Source organism: Pan paniscus, chromosome 5, assembly GCF_029289425.2.
Source record: "Pan paniscus chromosome 5, NHGRI_mPanPan1-v2.0_pri, whole genome shotgun sequence".
Taxonomy (NCBI): Eukaryota; Metazoa; Chordata; class Mammalia; order Primates; family Hominidae; genus Pan; species Pan paniscus.
This window is the reverse complement of record NC_073254.2, coordinates 42969834-42991146: the sequence shown is the minus strand read 5'-3', so window position 1 is coordinate 42991146 and position 21313 is coordinate 42969834. Positions and strand designations below refer to the sequence as shown.

The following is a 21313-nucleotide window of genomic DNA, read 5'->3' as shown; positions in this document are numbered from 1 at the left end:
GGAGAACCTAGGACTTCTCAGCCTCCATAATCATATGAACCAATTCTTTCCAATAAATAAATATATATATACAAACATATATTATGTATAATATACATAAACCAGTATTATAAATACAAATATATATGTATACACATACAGACATATACATACATATTTAGACACAGATCCTATTGGTTCTATTTCTCTGGAGAATCCTAATATATGTTCAGAAAGTTTGGAGATCATGCAATGCATTTTTCTCAATTTAAGAATCCACTCAAACAAAGTAACCATATGGTTTATTACTATAATACAAATAATATACATTAGGATTTGTTAGATTTGTGTCCCCTAGATCCCTGAAAACCTTGAAGGACCAAGCCTTGGAAACTAGCATAAAAACAGGGACTTGGATAGTTCTATAAAGGATTTTGGATAATGATTCAATTTCTACTAAACAAAATACATACAGCAGGAGATAATATATCACAATGCCCAAGTCATTAACTATCAAAGGTGACCAGAAAAGTCTTGTTATATTTGAATTCCAGAGTTTTTGACTGATATTATAAATATGGAAGAGATTGCTGGTGCCAGAAACCGAGTGAGAAATGTGAGTAGATGCAATAATGAAAGCATATTTCTACAATAAGTAGAAGTGATACTAACAAAAAAGGAACTGTCTTTCCACAGTTGTCACACTCATAAGGCTTCTCCCATTGAGGGTTCTCTGGTGTTTGATAAGACCTGAGCTGCGACTGAAGCCCTTGCTGCATTGTTCATTTTGTTAGTGCACTTCTCCTTATTGTAGGAATAAGGTGAAGCACTTACACAAAAGTTTGCAGCAGAATAGTCATTCCGAAATACTTTTGTAGAAACAACTCCACTGAATGTATACATAATAAATACTACTTGTATAATGCTGACTAAAAATTTTCTCACTTGAATACACAAGACTAAAATTTTGACTATCATGATGGGAAAAAAAAAAGATGGTCTACACAGTATGTTTAACAAAAAAGTAGATAGCCTGAGGAATTAAATTAATGGTTCAAACCGTCATCATGAAAAATTGAGATGCTGTTACCACACAGGTGATTTGGGAATCAATGTATAAGAAGACCAAGACAGTCAGACACTAATAATGGCGTTCTGAAACCATAAGTGATACTTGGGCCGGGCGCGGTGGCTCACGCCTGTAATCCCAGCATTTTGGGAGGCCGAGACAGGTGGATCACGAGGTCAGGAGATCGAGACCATCCTGGCTAACACAGTGAAACCTCGTCTCATCATTCTCAGCAAACTATCGCCAAGAACAAAAAACCAAACACCGCATATTCTCACTCATAGGTGGGAATTGAACAATGAGAACACTTGGACACAGGAAGGGGAACATCACACACTGGGGCCTGTTGTGGGGTGGGGGGAGGGGGGAGGGAAAGCATTAGGAGATACACCCAATGTAAATGATGAGTTAATGGGTGCAGCACACCAACATGACACATGTATACATATGTAACAAACCTGCACGTTGTGCACATGTACCCTAGAACTTAAAGTATAAAATAAAAAAAAAAAATAGCCCGGCGTGGAGGCGGACGCCTATAGTCCCAGCTACTCGGGAGGCTGAGGCAGGAGAATGGCATGAACCTGGGAGGCGGAGCTTGCAGTGAGCCGAGATCGCGCCACTGCACTCCAGCCTGGGTGACAGAGAAGACTCCGTCTAAAAAAAAAAAAAAAAATTTGGTGTGAATCCATTGAGCTGGAGAAAGTATGAACTTAGCAGGAATAAGTTTTGATGCAGTTTACTATACAGTGTGTGTTGGGTGGTAGGGTGGGGCAGGATAGTATCGATTGTTTTAGGAGGCATTGGTTAGGCCCGAGAGAACTAAGATACTGAGCATTAGAATATTCATCATTTTATTCTGACTTGATGACTGATTTTCACACTGTCTGAATAGGAAAGTTTTTTCCTTAAAGAATAGCAACAGGAAAACATTAAAGAGTGAAATTTGGGCTGGGTATGGTGGCTCACACCTGTAATTCCAGTACTTGAGAGGGTGAGGCAGGAGGATTGCCCAGGATTTCGAGACCAGCCTGGGCAACATAGTGAGACCTCATATTTACAAAAAAAAAAAAAAAAGCAATTCCATGGATGGCACACATTCATAATGATTTAGTGATAAGCTTTTTAAGGCATTTGCACTAGAATAGAATTCCTAGTCTGGTAAAGAAATATGGATTCTTGGCCAGGCATGGTGGCTCATGCCTGTAATCCCAGCACTTTGGTAGGCTGAGGCAGGAGGATCATGAGGTCAGGAGATCGAGACCATCCTGGCTAACACGGTAAAACCCCGTCTCTACTAAAAACATAAAAAATTAGCCGGGCATGGTGGCACACACCTGTAGTCCCAGCTACTCAGGAGGCTGAGGCAGGAGAATCGCTTGAACCCAGGAGGCGGAGGTTGCAGTGAGCCAAGATTGTGCCACTGCACTCCAGCCTGGGCGACAGAGCAAGACTACGTCTCCAAAAAAAAAAATGGATTCTTTCAATCACAGTAACCCTGCTCTGCCTATGTACTTGGTAAGAAACACACTAGATTGAGTCACAATCTAGGTCAGAGAATTGGACACAAGCACAAATGGCCTTGGCGAGAAGTTCTTCAGAAACCTGGATAACATCAGATTTTCAGATCTATGAAGGTAAGCTCACTGGTACATTCAATAAACATTTATTAGCACCTGCAGAAAAGGCACAGAGGGGGATATAAGACTTTATGAATCTGACCAACTGTGGAGGATTCATTACAGTCAAAAAGAATGGTCAGAGAAGCAGCCCCCAAATCACAACCATCCACCCAGTAGACATCACCAAGTGCTGGTTTAGGGCAAGTAGCCAGTCTAAACATCCATTTAATTCTAGTGGGAGAGAACAAACAGTTTCAGGTCTTACCTCTTCTAGACAACTCTCCCGTAGCCTCCTATCAAATATGTTTTGATTACGAACCCCTTCTAGAACTTAGAAGATAATTTGTCTAACCCAGTCTACATTTTCTAACACCTGATAATGTGTAGTGGTAAATAAAGCTCAGCCCACAATTTCTATAGTTGAGACTCCAGGGGGAGTGGCTTCAGATCAGTGACAAATGAGCACCAACTCTGGCATGTATGGCATGGGTCACTGTGATAGGATGTTTTTCCCTACATGGCTTCTCTGATGTTGAACAAGGTATGAAATTCGGGTGAAGCCTTTTCCACATGCATTACACTGATAGGGTTTCTCACCAGTGTGGATTTTTTGATGTTCAATGAGGCCTGTATTCTGAGTGAAACTTCTTTCACACTCATTACATTTATAAGACATGGGAGTTTCAACATTTTCCAACTGGCCTTCCATCCTACTTTTCCAGGCCTCTCCCTGCTCAGGTTCCTGAACATTTTTATCCCCAGTATGGATCCTCTGATGTCTCAGGAGATGTGAACTTCGCCTAAAGGCTTTGCCACACATACTGCACTGATACGGCTTCTCCCCAGTGTGGATTCTGTGATGTTCAAGGAGGCTGCAGCTCTGGCTGAAGGTCTTCCCACAGTCATCACACTCATAGGGCTTCTCCCCAGTGTGGGTTCTCTGGTGCTTGATAAGGTCTGAGCTATGACTGAAGGCCTTACCACATTCTTCACACTCATATGGCTTCTCACCAGTGTGGACTCTCTGATGAATGACGAGGGCAGAGCTCCCAATGAAGGCTTTGCCACACTCTTCACATTCGTAGGGTTTCTCACCAGTGTGGATTCTCCTGTGTTTACTCAGGCCTGAGCTTTGAGCAAAACTCTTTCCACATTCATGGCAGATGTGCCGCCTCCCTCCTGTGGCATTTTTCTGCTTTCTTTGTAGCCTGCCCTCCTGTTCACCAGCTTCTGCACATGTAGGAATCTGGGCAATGTCTTCTCTCAGGTGGCACGATATCTTCCCATGCTCCTTTTCTGGAAGCTCCTCAGCTGGAGGCAAGTCCCTGCTCTTAGTCTGTTTTTCATCACCTGAAACAACAAATAACTGGCAACTGTGGCTTATGCCATGGAAGGAAAGCTCTGTGATGAGTACCAGGGAGGCAAGAATTACAGAGGTCTATAAATGCCTGGGATGAGGATTTAAGTGCTAGAATAAGGATGGGAATAAAAGGGGAGAACAGGAGTGCTGGGGAGGAGAGAGACCTAAGAATGGGAATGGGGCCATTGGAAAGGTACACACTGGGAGTGGAGGGAGTGGGTAGAAGACAGTGAGGATCCAGGACTATGCTGGGGATGTATGTGGTTGGATCCAGGACTATGCTGGGGATGTATGTGGTCGTTCTAAGTTCTAAGAATTGTAAGGCAGGGCCATGCACCTAGGATTAGATACTAAAACGGTTGAACAGAAAGTGACAGTAAATGGAGCATGTGGAAGGATTTCTGAAATACCTTTGAGAAACAGCGACTGGGAGGCTCAGGCTGGCAGATCACTTGAGGTCAGGAGTTCAAAACCAGCCTGGCCAACATGGTGAAACCCCATCTCTATTAAAAATACAAAAATTAACCGGGCATGGTGGTGGGTGCCTATAATCCCAGCCACTCAGGAGGCTGAGGCAGGAGAATCACTTGAACATGAGAGGTAGAGGATGCAGTGAGCCAAGACTGCACCACTGCACTCCAGCCTGGGCGACAGAGTGAGAGTCCATCTCAAAAACGAAAGAAATAAATAAACGAAACAGCGAAAGTGGAGAGTCAGAAATTGGGCACTGATCAATGATACGATAAAGACAGTTGTCTCAGTTCATATCCCAGGCAGAGGCAGGGTCCCCAAACAGAACTGGATTCAGTGCTGTGAATTTTATGCCACCAATTAGCTACGTGGCCTCAGACAAGTCAGGCAATCTTCTCAGCCTCTGCACCTTTATCTCTGAGGTCAGGGTCTATAGTCAATGTCTAAGGACACTTCTCTCACACTCTATGGTCCCAAGGCCCATTTCCTGAAGAGGCCTCCCAGCTTTCCTCTTCAGTCAGGGATAGGAACAGGAGGACATCAACATTTAGTGGGCATCTCCTGTGAGCCAGACCTGTACTCGGGGTTGTATCGACTTCAACCCATTTAACTTAACTAGAATACTGGCACGGAGAGGAGAAAGCAAGGTCAGAAGGGATAAGCAGGCCAGGTGGAGTAGCTCATGCTCATGCCTGTAATTCCAGCATTTTGAGGGGCCAAGGCAGGAAGATTGCTTGAGCCCTGGAGTCCGAGACCAGCCTAGGCAACATAGCAAAACTCTATCTCGACAAAAAATTAAAATTAAAAAATTAGCCAAGTGTGGTGGTACATGCCTTTAGTCCCAGCAGTTTGGGAGGCTGTGGTGAGAGGATCAATTTAGCCCAAAATGTTGAGGCTGCAGTGAGCCATGATTGTGTCACTGCACTCTATCCTGAGTGACTGAGCAAGACCCTATCTCTCAAAAACAACAAAAAAAGAAAGGGTAAGGAGCTAGTCAGTTACAGGCTTTCAGAAATGGTGATTGTGAATCCAAACATAACAGGGCTCAACAGCTTCCAATAGCTCAACAGGTTCTAATATACAAAGAATGCCAAGAAACCTTAACAGAAATTAGTGCCCTTTAGTCTTACCCAGGGAGACCAGGCTGCCATGGTTCTCCTGCTTTTCATCTCTACAGAGATTCCCCTGAGATGAATCCTGCTGTGTCCATTCAGGGGTGAGGGTCAGGGCCACATCTTCCACTTTCAACAACCCCTAAAACAATAGGTAATCCCATTGAAGAAGGGGCTGACCAAAATGGTGGAGTGGGGAAGATCTGGGAAGCACCCCCAGGCCCCATTCCTGCCAACAGCTAGTAATAAACAGGAAAAGCCTCTTAAGTGGGCACCTAAATAAAGTTAATGATAAACAACCTCGAGATAGATGAGAAAATGCAGATCCCATTTGAGATCTGTATGGAGGATCTAGGATGGGGGTAGAGGGGAATGGGGAGTGAGGAGTCTTCACAGGAAGCTCAATAGTAGTGAGGGGCACTGGGGGAGGGATAGGGCTCCAGCTCACCCGGGACTCTGGAGTAAGCCTAGAAGCTACCACTGCATCTTCTCTGCAGCATCCTCCATGGGCAAGCACGGGGACCTGGAGAACTAAGAAGGAAAGAAGCTCTGGATGAGATGTACCCTGGCATTCAGCCTCCCTGCCTTGTGCAATCTAAGTTAAATAACTGGATTAATAGATTCCTGTCTCACTTGATTGAGCCCAGGAGTCTGAAGCTGCAATGAGCTGTGATTGAGCCACTGCACTCCAGCCTGGGCAACAAAGTAAGACCCTGTCTCTGTAAATAAATAAATTCCTGCCAAACAAGTTTATACATAGTGTGCTCCTTTCCAAAATTCCTGGTCCCTACCAGCTCCAATCCTATGGCTAAAGATAACTGTTGTGCTCTGCAGATACACGAAAACAATGCAAAAAGGCAGGATCCTTGTGAGCAGTTGTGAAATAAAAAGAACATAAAAAACAAAAAAGCTTTCCATCTGAAGATCCTTTGAATTTTGCTAGAGATAGGAGGAAAAATCGGATTTTGGGTGAGTATGTCCTTAGTAGCCATTAGGGTGCTTTTTGCTCTGGATTTGAAAAGCTAAAAGGAGTCAGACAAAGCTGGGCTATGAAAGGCTAAGTAAGGGTCTGGCTTTATACAACGTATGGAAATTCAAGAGAGAGAAAAGTAAAGAACTTCAGGTTTCCTTATTATTCCTTATATAACTTCAGGAAGCATATATATATTCCTCATATATTCCTTATATATTCCTTATATGACTTCAGGAAGCATATATATTCCTCATGTATTCCTTATATAACTTCAGGAAGCAAATTTTTAAAGGGGCACAAAACAGGTGGTTTAGGCTAGAACCTCTGTTTAAAAATAAAGATCGCATGTTGGCTAGAACATCCCAGTGATGTGTATCTTGGGAACTTGTACATGTGTTTAAGACACATGAAAGGACATCTCAGAACACATACAGCCATTTCCTATGCAGTGAATTTCATATTGTTTTAATAACAGACCCAGGATTTAGAAGATTTATACCCTTTAATTTGCAATAGTCCTATAATTTATGAGATTGGCTGGCTGGCTTTACAGATTCTGTTTACTTTCTGCATAAGACTTCCCACTGTCATACGAATTGTATTATTAATGTGTTTATTTACCATCTTCCTCACTTAAATGTAAGCTCCACTGGGACAAGAACAGTTTCACTCACAGTTCCATTCCCAGAGCTAACTGGCCACCACACTGGAGGCCTCCATAATTACAAGTTAAAGAAGAACAAAGACAAGTAGCTGGTATACACAAGTGTGGTAGCTTACACCTATAATCCCAGCACCTTGGGAGGCCCAGGCAGGAGGATCACTTGAGCCCAAGAGTTTGAGACCAGCCTGGGAAACATGGTGAGACCTCAAATCCACAAAAAAGTTTTTAAAACCTAGCCAGGCATGGTGGTGCACACCTGTAGTCCCAGCTACTCGGGAGGCTGAGGTGAGAGGATTGCTTGAGCCCAGGAAGTGGAGGCTGCAGTGAGCGATCCAGAGGATCGCCTGAGCCCAGGAAGTGGAGGCTGCTTGAGCCCAGGAAGTGGAGTGCCACTGCACTCCAGCCTGGGTGAAACAACAAGACCCTGTCTCAAGAAAACAAAAACCAATACAACAAAACAAAACCCAAACAAGAACCAATTCTTTCCAAACCTAAGTTTTACTAATATCTTATTTACTATGTCCAGTCTTGGTTGAAAAAGCTTTCCATCATTATGTTGGAAATACTCCTTTTAGTCTCAGTCTTAAATGAGAGTTGATCTGTGATGGGCATATAAGCCCCCTATCAATGAATTTTGTTGGCTATCCTTAAATGAAATTGGATGAAGCCTGCAGAATTCATACTGTCTAGAAAATAATCCTTACCTCTATCTTGTAAGGGCTGGGATCCCAGAGATTCATGCTTGAGCAGAGCCTTCATTAGCTGAAATTGGCTACTTTGTGACCCTGGGGCTGGTGTCAATAGTGCCATCTTGCAACAGAGCAGTTCTTGCCCCTGGTCAACACCTGAAACCTAGAAATCATTTGTTCTTATTTTCATGTTTTCATCAAACACTTCCATAGAACTACCTAGGTGGCTGGCACTATTTCCAAGTGCATTATAAATGTTAACTCATTTAACGCAGAAAACAACAATCTTATAAGGGAGGTATTATTATTATACCCATTTTACTGATAGGGAAATTAAGGCACAGCCAGTTTAAGTAGCTAATCAGTGGCAATGCTAGGATGGGAGCTCAGGTAGAATGATGCCAGAGCACATGTTCTTATCATTACTCTATGCTCCTTCATATATACATTTGTGCTTTTATGAAAATCCATTGGAAACTGGTGCAAAATTCTCAGAGAATATTAATACCTTTTATTATCTGAAAAGGGGATTACAATCTCTAGTTTATGGAGTTTGGGGGACCCAAACAACATCACAGTATGTGAAATCACCTAACATGGCCTGGCATACGATATGTATGCAGGTTTCCTGCATTAAATGCAGGTTTCCTTCCAGACATTTATAGTTATTATAAAATTACAGTTTTCAAGTTACTTTCTCATGTGCAGCTCAGAATTTCCCACATCCTTTATAAAGAATGAAGCTAAGAGACTCGCACTGACTTTCCACTGTTACAGGCCTTGGGTGCAACAGACCCAAGTCAAGAACCTTGGTATCCAGCTCACCATTTAGAAGGCTCTGGCCACACAGGTCCTCTGACCTCTGAGGGTGTGTGCACAGGGACACAGGATGATGCAAAGGGGACACAGTCTCATAAAACAGGGAAGAACATGGAGGTAAAAGTCGGCCCATTTTCTACCAGAGGTTCATAACCAGTGGTCCATGAACTCCTTCCCACGTAGTCCATGAACTTGAACAGGACAAAAGCTAATCTTATTTTTAACTAGTCTTTAAGAGAAAGTTAGTATTTCCTTCCAATTATGAATGGAAGCAACAAATCAATGTAGCATAAGCAGTACCCACGACTTTGTCACCAATAGAACCTGCAGATGTTTTTACATCACATTACAACCAAGCAAACAGATACTTATCACTGCTTTGTAATTGCCAGTTATAAGCCCTGTCCGTAGGTTTTATTATTTAGTGTACTAATAAAAAAAAGTATGACTTTAATACAAATTTAATACTTTGCAAACTGTATGTTGATATGACTGCGTTCTTTTGTAATCCTTTATGGTTTCTTTATGTATTTAAAAAAAAAATTATTCTGAGAAGGAGTCCAGGGACTTCACCTTACTGCCAAGGAGGTTCACGGTACAAAAAAGAGATGAAGAACTCCTGGATGTTAAAGGAATGCCCCTCACTCCGATCTGGGATTTCAGGAGGAAACAGACCACAGCGCTCAGATACTAAACCTGTTCTTTCTACCTGCGGCGCCGGCTCATCCAGCTGCCTCTCCAAATACTCCAGTAGCACCACCACCTCCTCCCCGCTCTCTGGATGCTGCTCCCGCACCCAGCTCTGCAGATTCCCCGGCAGGATGGTCAGGAACTGCTCCAGCACCAGCAGCTCCAGGATCTGCTCCTTGCTGTGCATCTCAGGCTGCAGCCACTGTCGGCAGAGCTCTCGGAGCCGACTCAGCGCCTCGCGGGGGCCTGCAGCCTCCGGGTAGCGGAAGCCTCGGAAGCGCTCGCGGGAGCCCTCAGAACCCAGATCTGGGCTACTGGGAAAACCGGCTTCTTCTTCCTCCACCTTTATGACCAGAAGCTCCATCTGGTCTTCTGTAGACTGGGCATCCAGGGCTGTGCTTTCACTTAATTCTCTAGCCATCCTAGGCCAAGGCAGTACTCAGGCCTCACTCTAGCTTCCAGCGCTATTTCTGCAGAAGATCCCTGAAAGGTGGGAAATCATTATTAACCAGTAAACTTGCAAGTAGTCCCTTCTCTCCTGCCCAGGAGCCCAGAGACACCTCTGGGGAACTGCTGCAGAAATTTCTCCATGTTCAGTGGTTCTGCAGCTTAATCCTCTACACCACCCCAAGCCTGAATCCCATAGTAAGGTTCCCAAAGGATGTCCTGGAGTGATCCTGGACACCCCCAAGCCCCTGACTAATCAGGAAAAAAACTGAAATTGGTGAGGATCCAGGGCACTTCCTGGACTCTCTAGGAAGCTCCTCTCAGTGACTTGCTCAGAGTTATCCCATTAACAACCAGGTCTGTGGTTGTCTAAATTCTAAGATGACCCTAACGATTTCCTGCCCTAATCCTCAGGACTTTCAATATGAGATAGCAAGTCCAGACTGACTGGACTGATCCCAAAGAGCTGAATTCTACCGACAACCTCAATGACCTCATAAGTAGATTCCTCTCAGAGCCTCCAGATAATAGCCCAGCCCTACCAACACCTTGGCTTTGGCCTGGGAAGACCCTAATATTGAACTCAGCTGAGCCTGCCTGGCCTTCTGACCTATAGAACTGGAACAAATAAGCTGAATTTTTTTTTTTTTTTTTTTTTGCTTATTTGTTTGTTTTGAGACAGAGTCTTGCCCTGTCACCCAGGCTGGAGTGCAGTGGCATGATCTCGGCTTGCTGCAACCTCCACCTCCCATGTTCAAAAGATTCTTCTGCCTCAGCCTCCCAAGAAGCTGGGATTATAGGTGTGCACCACCATGCCCACCTATAATTTTTGTATTTTTAGTAGAGCCGAGGTTTCACCATGTTGGCCAGGCTGATCTCGAACTCCTGACCTCAAAAGATCTGCCTCGGCCTCCCAAAGTGCTGGGATTAAACACATGAGCCACTGCGCGCAGCCCAGATTTTGTTTTAAGCTGATAAATTTGAGGTAAATGTTATACAGCAATAGAAAACTAATACAGTTGATTCTATATCTGTGGGTTCTGCATTGAGAGATTCAACCAACCACAGCTGGAAAATATCTGGGAAAAAAAAATAACAAAAACAACAATTAAAAAATACAAATAAAAATACAATATAAAAAGTGTTTACAAAACATTTACATTGTATTTGGTTTATAAGTAATCTAGAGATGATTTAAAGTGTACAAGAGAAGTTGAGCCTGGTGCCGCACTACTGCAGTCCCAGCTACTCAGGAGGAAGAGGCAGGAGGATCACCTGAGCCCAGGAGTTCAAGGATGCAGTAAGCTATGATTGTGCCTCTGTACTCCAGCCTAGGCAACAGTGCAGAGACTCCATCTCTTAAAAAAAACATACAGGAGGATGTGTGTAGGTTATAGGAAAATACTATATGCCATTTTATGTAAGACTTGAGCATCCACAAATTTTGGTATCATTGGGGATCCCGGAATGAATCCCCCACAGATAGTGAAGGATGGCTGTACCAGGTCTTATCTGTGGTCAAGGTACTGTAGTAAGGGGAAGAAGAAAGAAAAGACAGAAGGCCCTGGACCAAAAGAAATAGAACTGAATTAAACCTTGGCTGCCTGCTAGTGAGACCCTCAATTATATCTGAAGTGAGGCTTGCCCAAAAAACTGGCATAATATTCACATTAAAATTCAGCTGAAAGAAGGATTTCTGCAGGCTCTTCGGATCTTTGGGCTGAAGGCCCTTCAGTTTCTCTCAGAAACATCAAGGCAGCCGAAAACATCACCAAGCCCTTCCCCTGGAGAGAGCATAGGCTGCCCCTGGTCTTTGCCACCTCCTCAATCTGCCACTTTCTTTCTTCCCCTTCAAGACTGAACTTCTTGAAAGAAAGTCCTTAGTCCCTGATTCTAGTCCTCACCTCCCACTAAGCCTTCCACACACTGTAGGCTGCAACTGCCAACACCACTAAGATTTCGCATGCAGAAGGAACCAAAGGTGCTTCCCTCAATTCCCATTTTCCATGGCCTCTTCTCAGGCAACTGGGCTGAGGATACTGTCCACTTCCAAAAACTCACTTGTCCTTACTTCAAGGAACTTGCTTTCTCCTGCTTTCCTCCTTCCTGGTTCTTCTCAGCTCCCATCATAATCTGGTTAAGTGTTCTGAAGCCAGGTTTCCTGAGGTCGTCAAAATCCTGGCTTTACTACCTACTAGCTCTATGCCTCCCTCTCCTTATCTGTAATAGGGATAGTGATAGCAGATAGGGCCATTGTAAGCATTAAGTAAGTGAGTGTATAAAGCTCTTAGAACAGTGCCTGGTGTGTGGTTGTAAGGAACATGGCTGTGCTGCAGCGAAGCAGGCATAGGCCGAGGTAAACATCCTGCACGACTCAGCAGGATTGGAGCGCACGCACACAATTCCGTGCATTATATAATCACAGTTATGTAGCCATAATCTGGGGAGGCTCATCACCTGGCTCTAAGATACTACTGTTTGTGAGGTGTATAAATGTGGCACTGACACTGTGAAAGAGCTGCTGAGTAAAGCCATGTCCCATCTACCTGCTGTCTCTCGAGTGTTCTTCCAGCTCCCTGCCCCCCATCCACCCACTCCCCTTGGACCTCAGCTGGGGCTCTAACCTGACATTTGGCATAGTGAGCAAGATGAGGTGAGTGGGTCTTCAGCCCCCAGGCTCCCGGAGCGGCTATGCAGCCACAGCATGAGCTGTGGCACCCAGTGGCAGCCGTGCTGCAAGGATGGGCTCTGGTGGAAACATGGGCGGCAGTGGACAGACCCTCCACGAGTGTGGAGAAGGTGCTGAAGCACCTGGAAATGCACAGGACCGAGAAGGAGTGTGCCTTTGCCAACAGAGTCAGATGGGCATTTGTGACTGTGATGCTGGAAGGGCATGCCCAGTCCCTGCTGGACGCAGTGCAGGGAGGAGGAAGAACCTCCGTTACAGGCTCACCCAGTGGTCTGCCAGAAAATAGAGCATGAACAGCCACTGGGCCCCAAGGGTGGGCCTAGAGACCCCCTACCATAGTGAAGCACACTGCTTATAGTGCTTGTACCCCCCACTGAGTTGTGGGAGTTAGGCAAGCAGTGCCAGCAGCATTTGGGGGAGACTCCCTGCCTGAATTCTGTCTCTCCGGGACAAAGGAGCTGATCCATTTCCTGCTCCGCCTCTGAGATGGAAAAGCTGGCTTCTTTAATTACAGTGTGGTCTGATGCCGGTGAAATACCAGAAACTGTCAGTAGATGGCAGTTGTATATAGACTTAGTGCAAGTCATTCGGGAAAAGGACATTGCTGGGCAACTAGGTCCCGCCGGAGCGTTCCAGCTCAAAGATTACCTGCTGCAGTCAGGCAGAAATGTAAAGTCTTTCCTGTTTGATTGGGAACTGACCAAGGTGCCGGGCTTGGGGGGACACCGGACAACCAAAGGCAATATATGGACTCGGCAAGCCACTGGTCCCTAACCCTGAATAAGTTTCCGGGCAGAGCTGCATTTATTGACGGTTATGAAAGCTGGTCAGTGAAAGTGAAACCTGTATCTTTGGACCTCGGGATCGGCCGCTTAGCTCCCTGCTTATGCACTGTGGATGTCTCTCCCATGCCTGAGGACAGGCTGTGGGTGGATGTTTTGCACGGCTTGGCAGCTGTGCCGTCTATCATGGATTTGATAGGCCACTTGACAACAGAACTGGGATGGTGCCACTGTGTGGTGGACTTGGCCAATGCATTTCTCTTAATCGACATTGCTCCAGAGAGCCAGGAACACTTTGCCTTCATGGGAGGGTGACAATGGACTTTCACAGTGTTGCTGCAGGGATATATGCATAGCCCCAACATATGTCATGATCTTATTAATGATGTTATATTAACCTCTGATTCTCTTGCAGATTTAGAAGCAGCAACGCAGCCTCTTGCCTGGAATTGGGATGATGCGGCTGAAACCACCTTCCTGGCAGCCAAACAGGCTATTCAGCAGGCACAAGCCCTATGGGTAGCTGATCAGGGGCACCCATTTAAACTTGATGTGCATGTGACCAGATAGTTTTGACTGGGGCTTATGGCATCACACAGAGCTCTTTAGAATGCCAGTAGACTTTTGGTCCCAACTTTGGAAGGGAGCTGAGCTCCAGTATTCCTCGACAGAGAAGCAGTTACTAACTGCATATGCTGCCCTTTAGACTCGCGACAGCCTGGCAGGATGGGCTACAGTCGTCGCGCGCATGACTTACCCAATAGCAGGGTGGGTATGCTCATGGGTAACAACCCACACACTGGGATGGCACAGACATCCACTTTTGTAAAGTGGGGTGCTTAAGCCTACTTGGAACAGCAAAGTATGCTAACTCAAGTCCCTTAGAAGCACAATTACAGGAAGTCTTAGGACCTACAGTCCTAATGCAAGATAAGGTTATGGGACCTGAGGCACCCCTAGATCCTGAGCCTTCACCTTTTAAGGAAGGGCATTCCCGCATTCCCAATGGGGCATGGTACACAGATAGGTCTAGCCAGGGTGCTACTGCTACCTGGACTGCTGTTGCAGCCCAGCCTAGTACCAACACCCTATGGTTTGATACCAGGTATGGACAAAGTAGCTAATAAACTGAACTCAGGGCAATGTAAATGGTGATCACCAAGAAGGTGACACCTATGGTAATCTGCACTGATAGCTGGGCAGTTTATCAAGGCTTAACCTTGTGGCTAACTACCTAGAAGTTATAGAAGTGGCTAGTCACTGACCCATGTAGGGCCAGGCCATGTGGCCAGATCTATGGGAGAAAGGATGACTTCCTCCAACCAGGTATGGGGACAAACAGTAACCTGTTGTTGCCCACCCCAACACCCTAAAGGTAGGGAAGCAAAAACCCTGGATTAATATATAAAGCAACATTGGGGTAACATCACCATGTAGTGATTGCTCACTATAACCTGAAATTATTGCTCCCTGTATTACTGTGGCCCAAGTGCCCAGAGCTTATGTGTCAGGCTTATGTGTCAAGCCTCTATGTATACATTGGGCCTGTGTGCCCAGAGCCTATATGTCAGACTTATGTGTCAAGCCTGTGTGTATCAGCCCTGGGTGCCCAAAGTTTATATGTCAGGCCTGTGTGCCAAACCTATATATTGGGCCTGTGTACCCAAAAACCTATGTCTCCCTCGGCCAAGGGGGTGGAGTGTAAGGTAAATGGATGTGCTTTGGTCAAGAATAGGCCGAGGCAGATATGCAGGCCAGCGTGACTCAGCGAGTTTGGAACGCAGGCGCACCACTCCACTTGTTATATAACCTGTTTGTGTAAGCTCATACTTGGCTTACAGCCACTATTGTCTGTAAATGGTATAACTGCCCTGCTGACGCTGTACATAGGACTTGTGCCCAGAGAGAGAGAGAAAAACTGCTGATCCTGTAAGAGAGAACTGGCCATCTTGCAGACAGACAGAGGTGAGCCAGGAATTAACAAGTGTGCCAAGGAGTACAGCTGTAAGTGTGGGAGCAGCAGGAGCCACAGAGCCGTTTGCTGAGAAGGGCTGCGGTCGGAGGAGGCAGCCGAGACAGAGGCAGACAGTGTGAGAGCTGCAGCAGCTGCTGCTGAATAAAATCATATTTTACCTGCCTACAGCCCCGAGTGTTCTTTCAACTACCTGCCACCCATCCAACAACTCCCCTCGGACCTCAGTATGGGCTGGAACCTGACACTTGGCATGACAGTGGTAAGTACCATATACATGTTGGCTAATAGTATAATTCACTGGTCTTTCTTTTTTTAAATAAGAGTAGGCCTGGTGGTTCTGTTCTTGACCTTTTCTTTTCTCTATCCACAGTCTTCCCCAGAACTATCTTTAATCACTCGCAAGGTTTTAACTTCTATTTCTAGGCTGTAGACTCCTGATCCCTATCCTGAGCTGCCTCCCAGACAGTCCTATATGGAAATCTTGCAAACAAATCCAATTCAATATGCCCCAAATCAAAGTGATTTTCTTGCTTCCTAATCTACTCCTTCCTCAGTATGGTATTATCTAGAAACAACAGCACCAGCCATCAGGTTTCGTCAGAGTCATCACTTTGTAATGGATGATTTCTGTATTTTAGGAGGGAAAAGTAAGATATTCTGAAAGACAGCCTATCCCAGAAGCCATGAGACCTGGGCCTGATCTAAGAGGGAAGGGAAACCTGAGATTCCTGTGAACCAGCTGGGACTAGATTTTAAACCAGAAGTGAGTGACTGCAAAATTATTTGACTGGACTCGGATGTCAGTAAGTCCCTCTTTACTCAGTGGAATGGAGAGGCTAGAAAATGTAAGGCTGGGCTGGGCGCAGTGGCTCACGCCTGTAATCCCAACACTTTGGGAGGCTGAGGTGGGCACATCATGAGGTCAAGAGATCGAGACCATCCTGGCCAACATGGTGAAACCCCGTCTCTACTAAAAATACAAAAATTAGCTGGGCGTGATGGCATGCGCCTATAGTCTCAGCTACTTGGGAGGCTGAGGCAGGAGAATCGCTTGAACCCGGAAGGCGGAGGTTGCAATGAGCCAAGATCGCACCACTGCACCTGCACTCCAGCCTGGCAACAGAGCAAGACTCTGCCTCAAAAAAAAAAAAAAGAAAAGAAAAAGAAAAGAAAAGAAATGTAAGGCTGGTAGAGGTTACAAAGGGAAAAACAATTCCAAGTCCGTATCTTCCTGAACCTCTATTCCTCAGTCCAACTCTCTACAGTTCAAAGGATGGTAGGGAATAGAAGGAAATTAGGAAACTGAGAGAAGCCATTGATTGTCACAAATGAAAAGTACCAGAAAATACTTCCTCCTAATAAGCTGCCACAAGAGATCTGGGGTACTGCTACATGAGCTAATAATACCAAAATAAGTGAGCCTAAATCTAATCTAGTTTTTAGATCCAAATACCAGTGTACAGGTGAAATATAGGAGCAAATTACATTAAAGGCTTTCAAACTTTGTTACATATTAGAATCACTGGGGAGCTTTTAAAACATCCTAATGCCTTGGGTACAATCAAGATCAATCAGGCTGGGTGCAGTGGCTCACACCTGTAATCCCAGCACTTTGGGAGGCCGAGGCAGATTTCCTGGGGTCAGGAGTTCAAGAACAGCCTGGCCCATATGACGAAACCCTGTCTCTACTGAAAATACAAAAATTAGCTGGGCGTGGTGGTACACACCTGTAATCCCAGCTACTTGGGAGGCTGTGGCATGAGAATCACTTGAGCCTGGGAGATGGAGATTGCAATGAAAAAAAAAATCAATTAAATCACTCTCTGGGGGTGGGACTTTTAATACATCAATAACTTTTAAAACTTTCTAGGTCATTCTGATGTGCAGCTGAGTTTGAGATCTAATAAGTTAAAGATACTAAAAAGAAGCAATCGACCAAATCCAGAATGTGAGGCATTTTATAAAACAGAAGGTTCAAGTTCCTCAACAAATAAATGGCATTTTTACCAAAAGGAGTGGGAGGGAATGGGAACTGTCATAGATTAGAAGACTGAACAGACTTATCAAATAAATGCAAATGGTGAACCATATTCGGACCCCACTGAAAACAACAACTGTAAAAAGACTGTAAAAAAAAAAAAACTCTAGAAATATTTGAGACAATTATTTGAAAATCAAGATAATGATATCAAGGAATTATTGTCAATTTTTTTGCGTGTGATCATGATACTATGATTATATTAAAAGTCCCTGTATATAAGAAATTGACACTGAAGTACTTGTGAGTGAACTAAAATGTTTCCATCTGCAATTTGCTATAAAATGAAAGAGAAGAGAGGGACGAAATGAGGAAAAAAAGAGATAAAGAAAGAGGGGGAGAGGGAGGGAAGGAAAGGAAGACAAAGAAAGGAGGGAGAGGGAAAGAAAGGAGAGAGGGAAAGAGGGAGGAAGTAAAAGGGAAGGAGGGAGACAAAAGGGAAGGAGGAGGAGAAGGGAAGGAAAGAGAGTGGAAAGGAGGGAAAAGAAGAATGAAAGAAAATGACCAAAAGATGATGGCTGAAGCTGAGTCATGGTTATATTGGTGTTCATTGTAACATTCTCTCTACAATTAAATGTGTTTAAATTTCTCTCCAAAATTTTAGAAAATTAAACAATGTCCTAACTTCTTTCCTTCCTGAATAATACAGTCAAAAAGCATTAAGGTAGGGTCAAGGAAGGCGAGAGAGAGCCACAGCCCAACCCAGAGTGAATCTGGAGCCCAAGTGGAATGAGGAGGGTGTCCACGGTGGGGAAGGGAGGAAGTCTATGGCAGGAAAACAACACTGATACATTTACATCATTTATTCCACAAACTCCATTTAGGTTTCACTACCTGGCCCCTACTTGGATCTGAGCCAAACTGATCACAGTGGGAAGGCACAAGATTGGGAAATTGGTTGCAAACACAAAGTATTTATCAAATCAGTAAATATACTGAAGATAAGGAAAGGAAAGTTTCTCATTAACAGAAAAGAGTTACAAGTCTATGAAAGAGCTAACCCTGTAAAAGTTGGGTTGAAATGAAGGGTGTTAGTATGAAGCCAGTTTCAGGCTAGGGCGCTCCTGGAAGCTCGAAAACTGGTGGATCTCCAGCACTAAGCAGGACATCAGATTTTTGCAAAAACCAGGGGTCCTAGTCCTTTTTCACTATTAAAAACTTCTATTGTTCCTCCTAATCTCCAGCCAAGGAAAAGGTACCCCCGAGTCTTAAAGCCTTTGAGAGTTTGAGTATCACAACGTCCAACACAAACCAGTTTTGGTCTTTGCTTTGGGATAGGCTCTTTTTCAGAGTATCTTATTTTTCCCTCCTAAAATATAGAAATCATCCATTACAAAGTGAATTGATGAATGACAGTAAAATTGAAAGCAACCGTACAAAAGCCAGTCACTAATGTGTCATCATAGTTATAAATAATAATAGTACCACTAATAAAAGCAAATCTTTAAATCATGCTTACTCTGTACCTTACCCATACGAATGCATTCAATCCTCACAACAACCCAGTGAGTTAGGGAATATTATCCCCATTTTACAAAATAGTAAAATGAGGCAGAGAGAGAGCTTAGGAACTAGTGAAAAGTCACACAGCCAGTAAGTGGCAGAGGCAGGATTTGAACCAGATAATCTGACTCCAACGTTCTGGCTCTTGGCCAGTACCACAGAATAATTTAAAGACCTTGAAACTGACCTTGTTACCAGGCAGTGCAAAAATGTAACGGCTCCCATTCTCGAGGCTTGTCTATGTGACCCATGCATCCCGTCTCCAAATACCCTCAAGAACCGACCCGGACACTCGGTAACGGCCCTAAACAAGGGACACCCATATTGGGCTCTACGCGGGAACGCCGAGGACCACTTCATTCCGCCGCAGAGCGCCCTTCCCTCCCCCACGGCTTCTCGCAGGGGTCTCCCTCCTTGGGAGCCGAGGCTGCAGGAACTGGGGAGGGAAGGGCCTCTCTCCACAAACACACACACACACACACACACACACACACACACACACACACACACACACACACACATACTCCTGCAAACGCACCTCTACCCGGGGACAAAAGAACTGCAAGACCGACAGGAGGAGAGCCGCGGGATGAGATTTAACCCCACAGTGGAAGGCAGACGCCGATTCACCCCATACTCACAAAGTGCTTCAAACTAGCAAACCACCCGCAGGGCGGGGCACAGAAGCCACTTCCGGGCCTCTCTAGCCACCTCCCTGACAGACTCTGTCGTTTGCTAGCTCGGCACCTTGTGTCCCCTCCCCTTTTGCTATTAAAGAGGCTTTTAAATTTTTATTTTTCCAGCTATAACTAAGGGAGAAAGGCAAGGTGCAGAATTCTTTTCATAATTTGCTATATTTGCGAATAGAAGAGAGTAAAAAGAATCTAAATTATGTGTGCGTGTGTGGCACAAAGAAGCCCTGGAAAAATCGGAAAATTAATAATAGTGGTTACCTACGAGAGGTGAACGGTCAGAAACTGAGTGAAAACGGGCACAAGAGTGAGAAGGAAAGTGTTAGGGTGCATGTTTTAAATGTACTTTTAATTTTAGAGTTGATTGCATTGCCTAATTAGAATATGAATTCTAAATACATAAATTTTAAGGAGCATGCTGCGTGGTTTACATAAAAAATCCAAGATAATCTAACACTCAAATTATGATGATTAATAAGAGAGTTTAGCAAGTTGGCTGGACTTTTTAAAATTCATGTTCACAATGACATTCTCCATCAAAATTATAAAAATAGAATTTTTAAAAGACATCTATCACAGAAGCAAATACTTACAAAAGATACCTGAATGGAAACATTAGTAACTTTATTCATTAGGGATAAGTAGTTGAAATATATACCTATATATATGAGACATATATATGCACCTATATATGAGACATATATATGCACCTATATATGAGACATATATATACACCTATATATATGAGACATATATATACACCTATATATATGAGACATATATATACACCTATATATATGAGACATATATATACACCTATATATATGAGACATATATATACACCTATATATATGAGACATATATATACACCTATATATATGAGACATATATACACCTATATATGAGACATATATATACACCTATATATATGAGACATATATATACACCTATATATGAGACATATATATACACCTATATATATGAGACATATATATACACCTATATATGAGACATATATATACACCTATATATATGAGACATATATATACACCTATATATATGAGACATATATATACACCTATATATGAGACATATATATACACCTATATATATGAGACATATATATACACCTATATATGAGACATATATACACCTATATATGAGACATATATATACACCTATATATGAGACATATATATACACCTATATATGAGACATATATATACACCTATGTATATGAGACATATATATACACCTATGTATATGAGACATATATATACACCTATGTATATGAGACATATATATACACCTATGTATATGAGACATATATACACCTATGTATATGAGACATGTATATACACCTATGTATATGAGACATGTGTATACAGCTATGTATATGAGACATGTATATACACCTATGTATATGAGACATGTATATACACCTATGTATATGAGACATGTGTATACACCTGTATATGAGACATGTATATACACCTATATATGAGAACTCAATATCATAAAGATATCATTCCTTCCTAAATTGATACACAAATTCAGTACAAAGCAAATCAAGATTCCAATTGTGCTCAGTGGAACTTGACTAGTTGATTTTAAATGTATATGGAATAATGAAAGAGTCACGAATCCAAGACATTTTTAAAACAAATGAAGGAGCTGCAGAAACTTGCCCTATATAATTTATTATAAAATTATAGCAGCTAAGACAATATAGTATTGGC

General features: G+C 43.6%; 2 protein-coding genes across 15 annotated transcripts in view; one reads left to right on the top strand and one right to left on the bottom strand.

The window, feature by feature from the left end:
- Positions 1-264: 264 nt before the first annotated feature.
- On the bottom strand, positions 265-19883 carry ZKSCAN3 (zinc finger with KRAB and SCAN domains 3). Of its 4 annotated transcripts, none has more exons than XM_063605217.1 (6): positions 19524-19883; positions 9468-9931; positions 7955-8102; positions 6062-6144; positions 5632-5755; positions 265-4020 (listed from the first exon to the last, which is right to left on the bottom strand). In XM_063605217.1, the coding sequence occupies exons 2-6, from the start codon at positions 9867-9869 to the stop codon at positions 3161-3163; spliced, it is 1617 nt and encodes a 538-aa protein (XP_063461287.1). In that variant the 5' UTR covers positions 9870-9931; positions 19524-19883; the 3' UTR covers positions 265-3160. The 4 variants fall into 4 exon arrangements, with proteins under 4 accessions (XP_063461287.1, XP_003829715.1, XP_034817533.1 ...); XM_003829667.5 differs by having other exon boundaries at positions 19421-19882; XM_034961642.3 differs by lacking the exon at positions 19524-19883 and adding an exon at positions 19070-19395.
- ZSCAN31 (zinc finger and SCAN domain containing 31) overlaps positions 15016-21313 on the top strand; it is a 45814-nt gene continuing 39516 nt past the window's right edge. For 2 of the 11 annotated variants that reach the window (XM_055113287.3, XM_055113285.3), the window contains exons 1-2: positions 15016-15600; positions 15980-16144. Coding sequence is in view for 2 of the 11 variants with exons in the window: in XM_034961653.4 (XP_034817544.1) it covers positions 15568-15600 (33 nt within the window). In the remaining 9 variants the exon portion in view is untranslated. The remainder of the gene's footprint in view (positions 15601-15979; positions 16145-21313) is intronic. The other 9 variants (XM_057302453.2, XM_057302454.2, XM_055113286.3 and 6 more) reach the window with 7 other exon arrangements.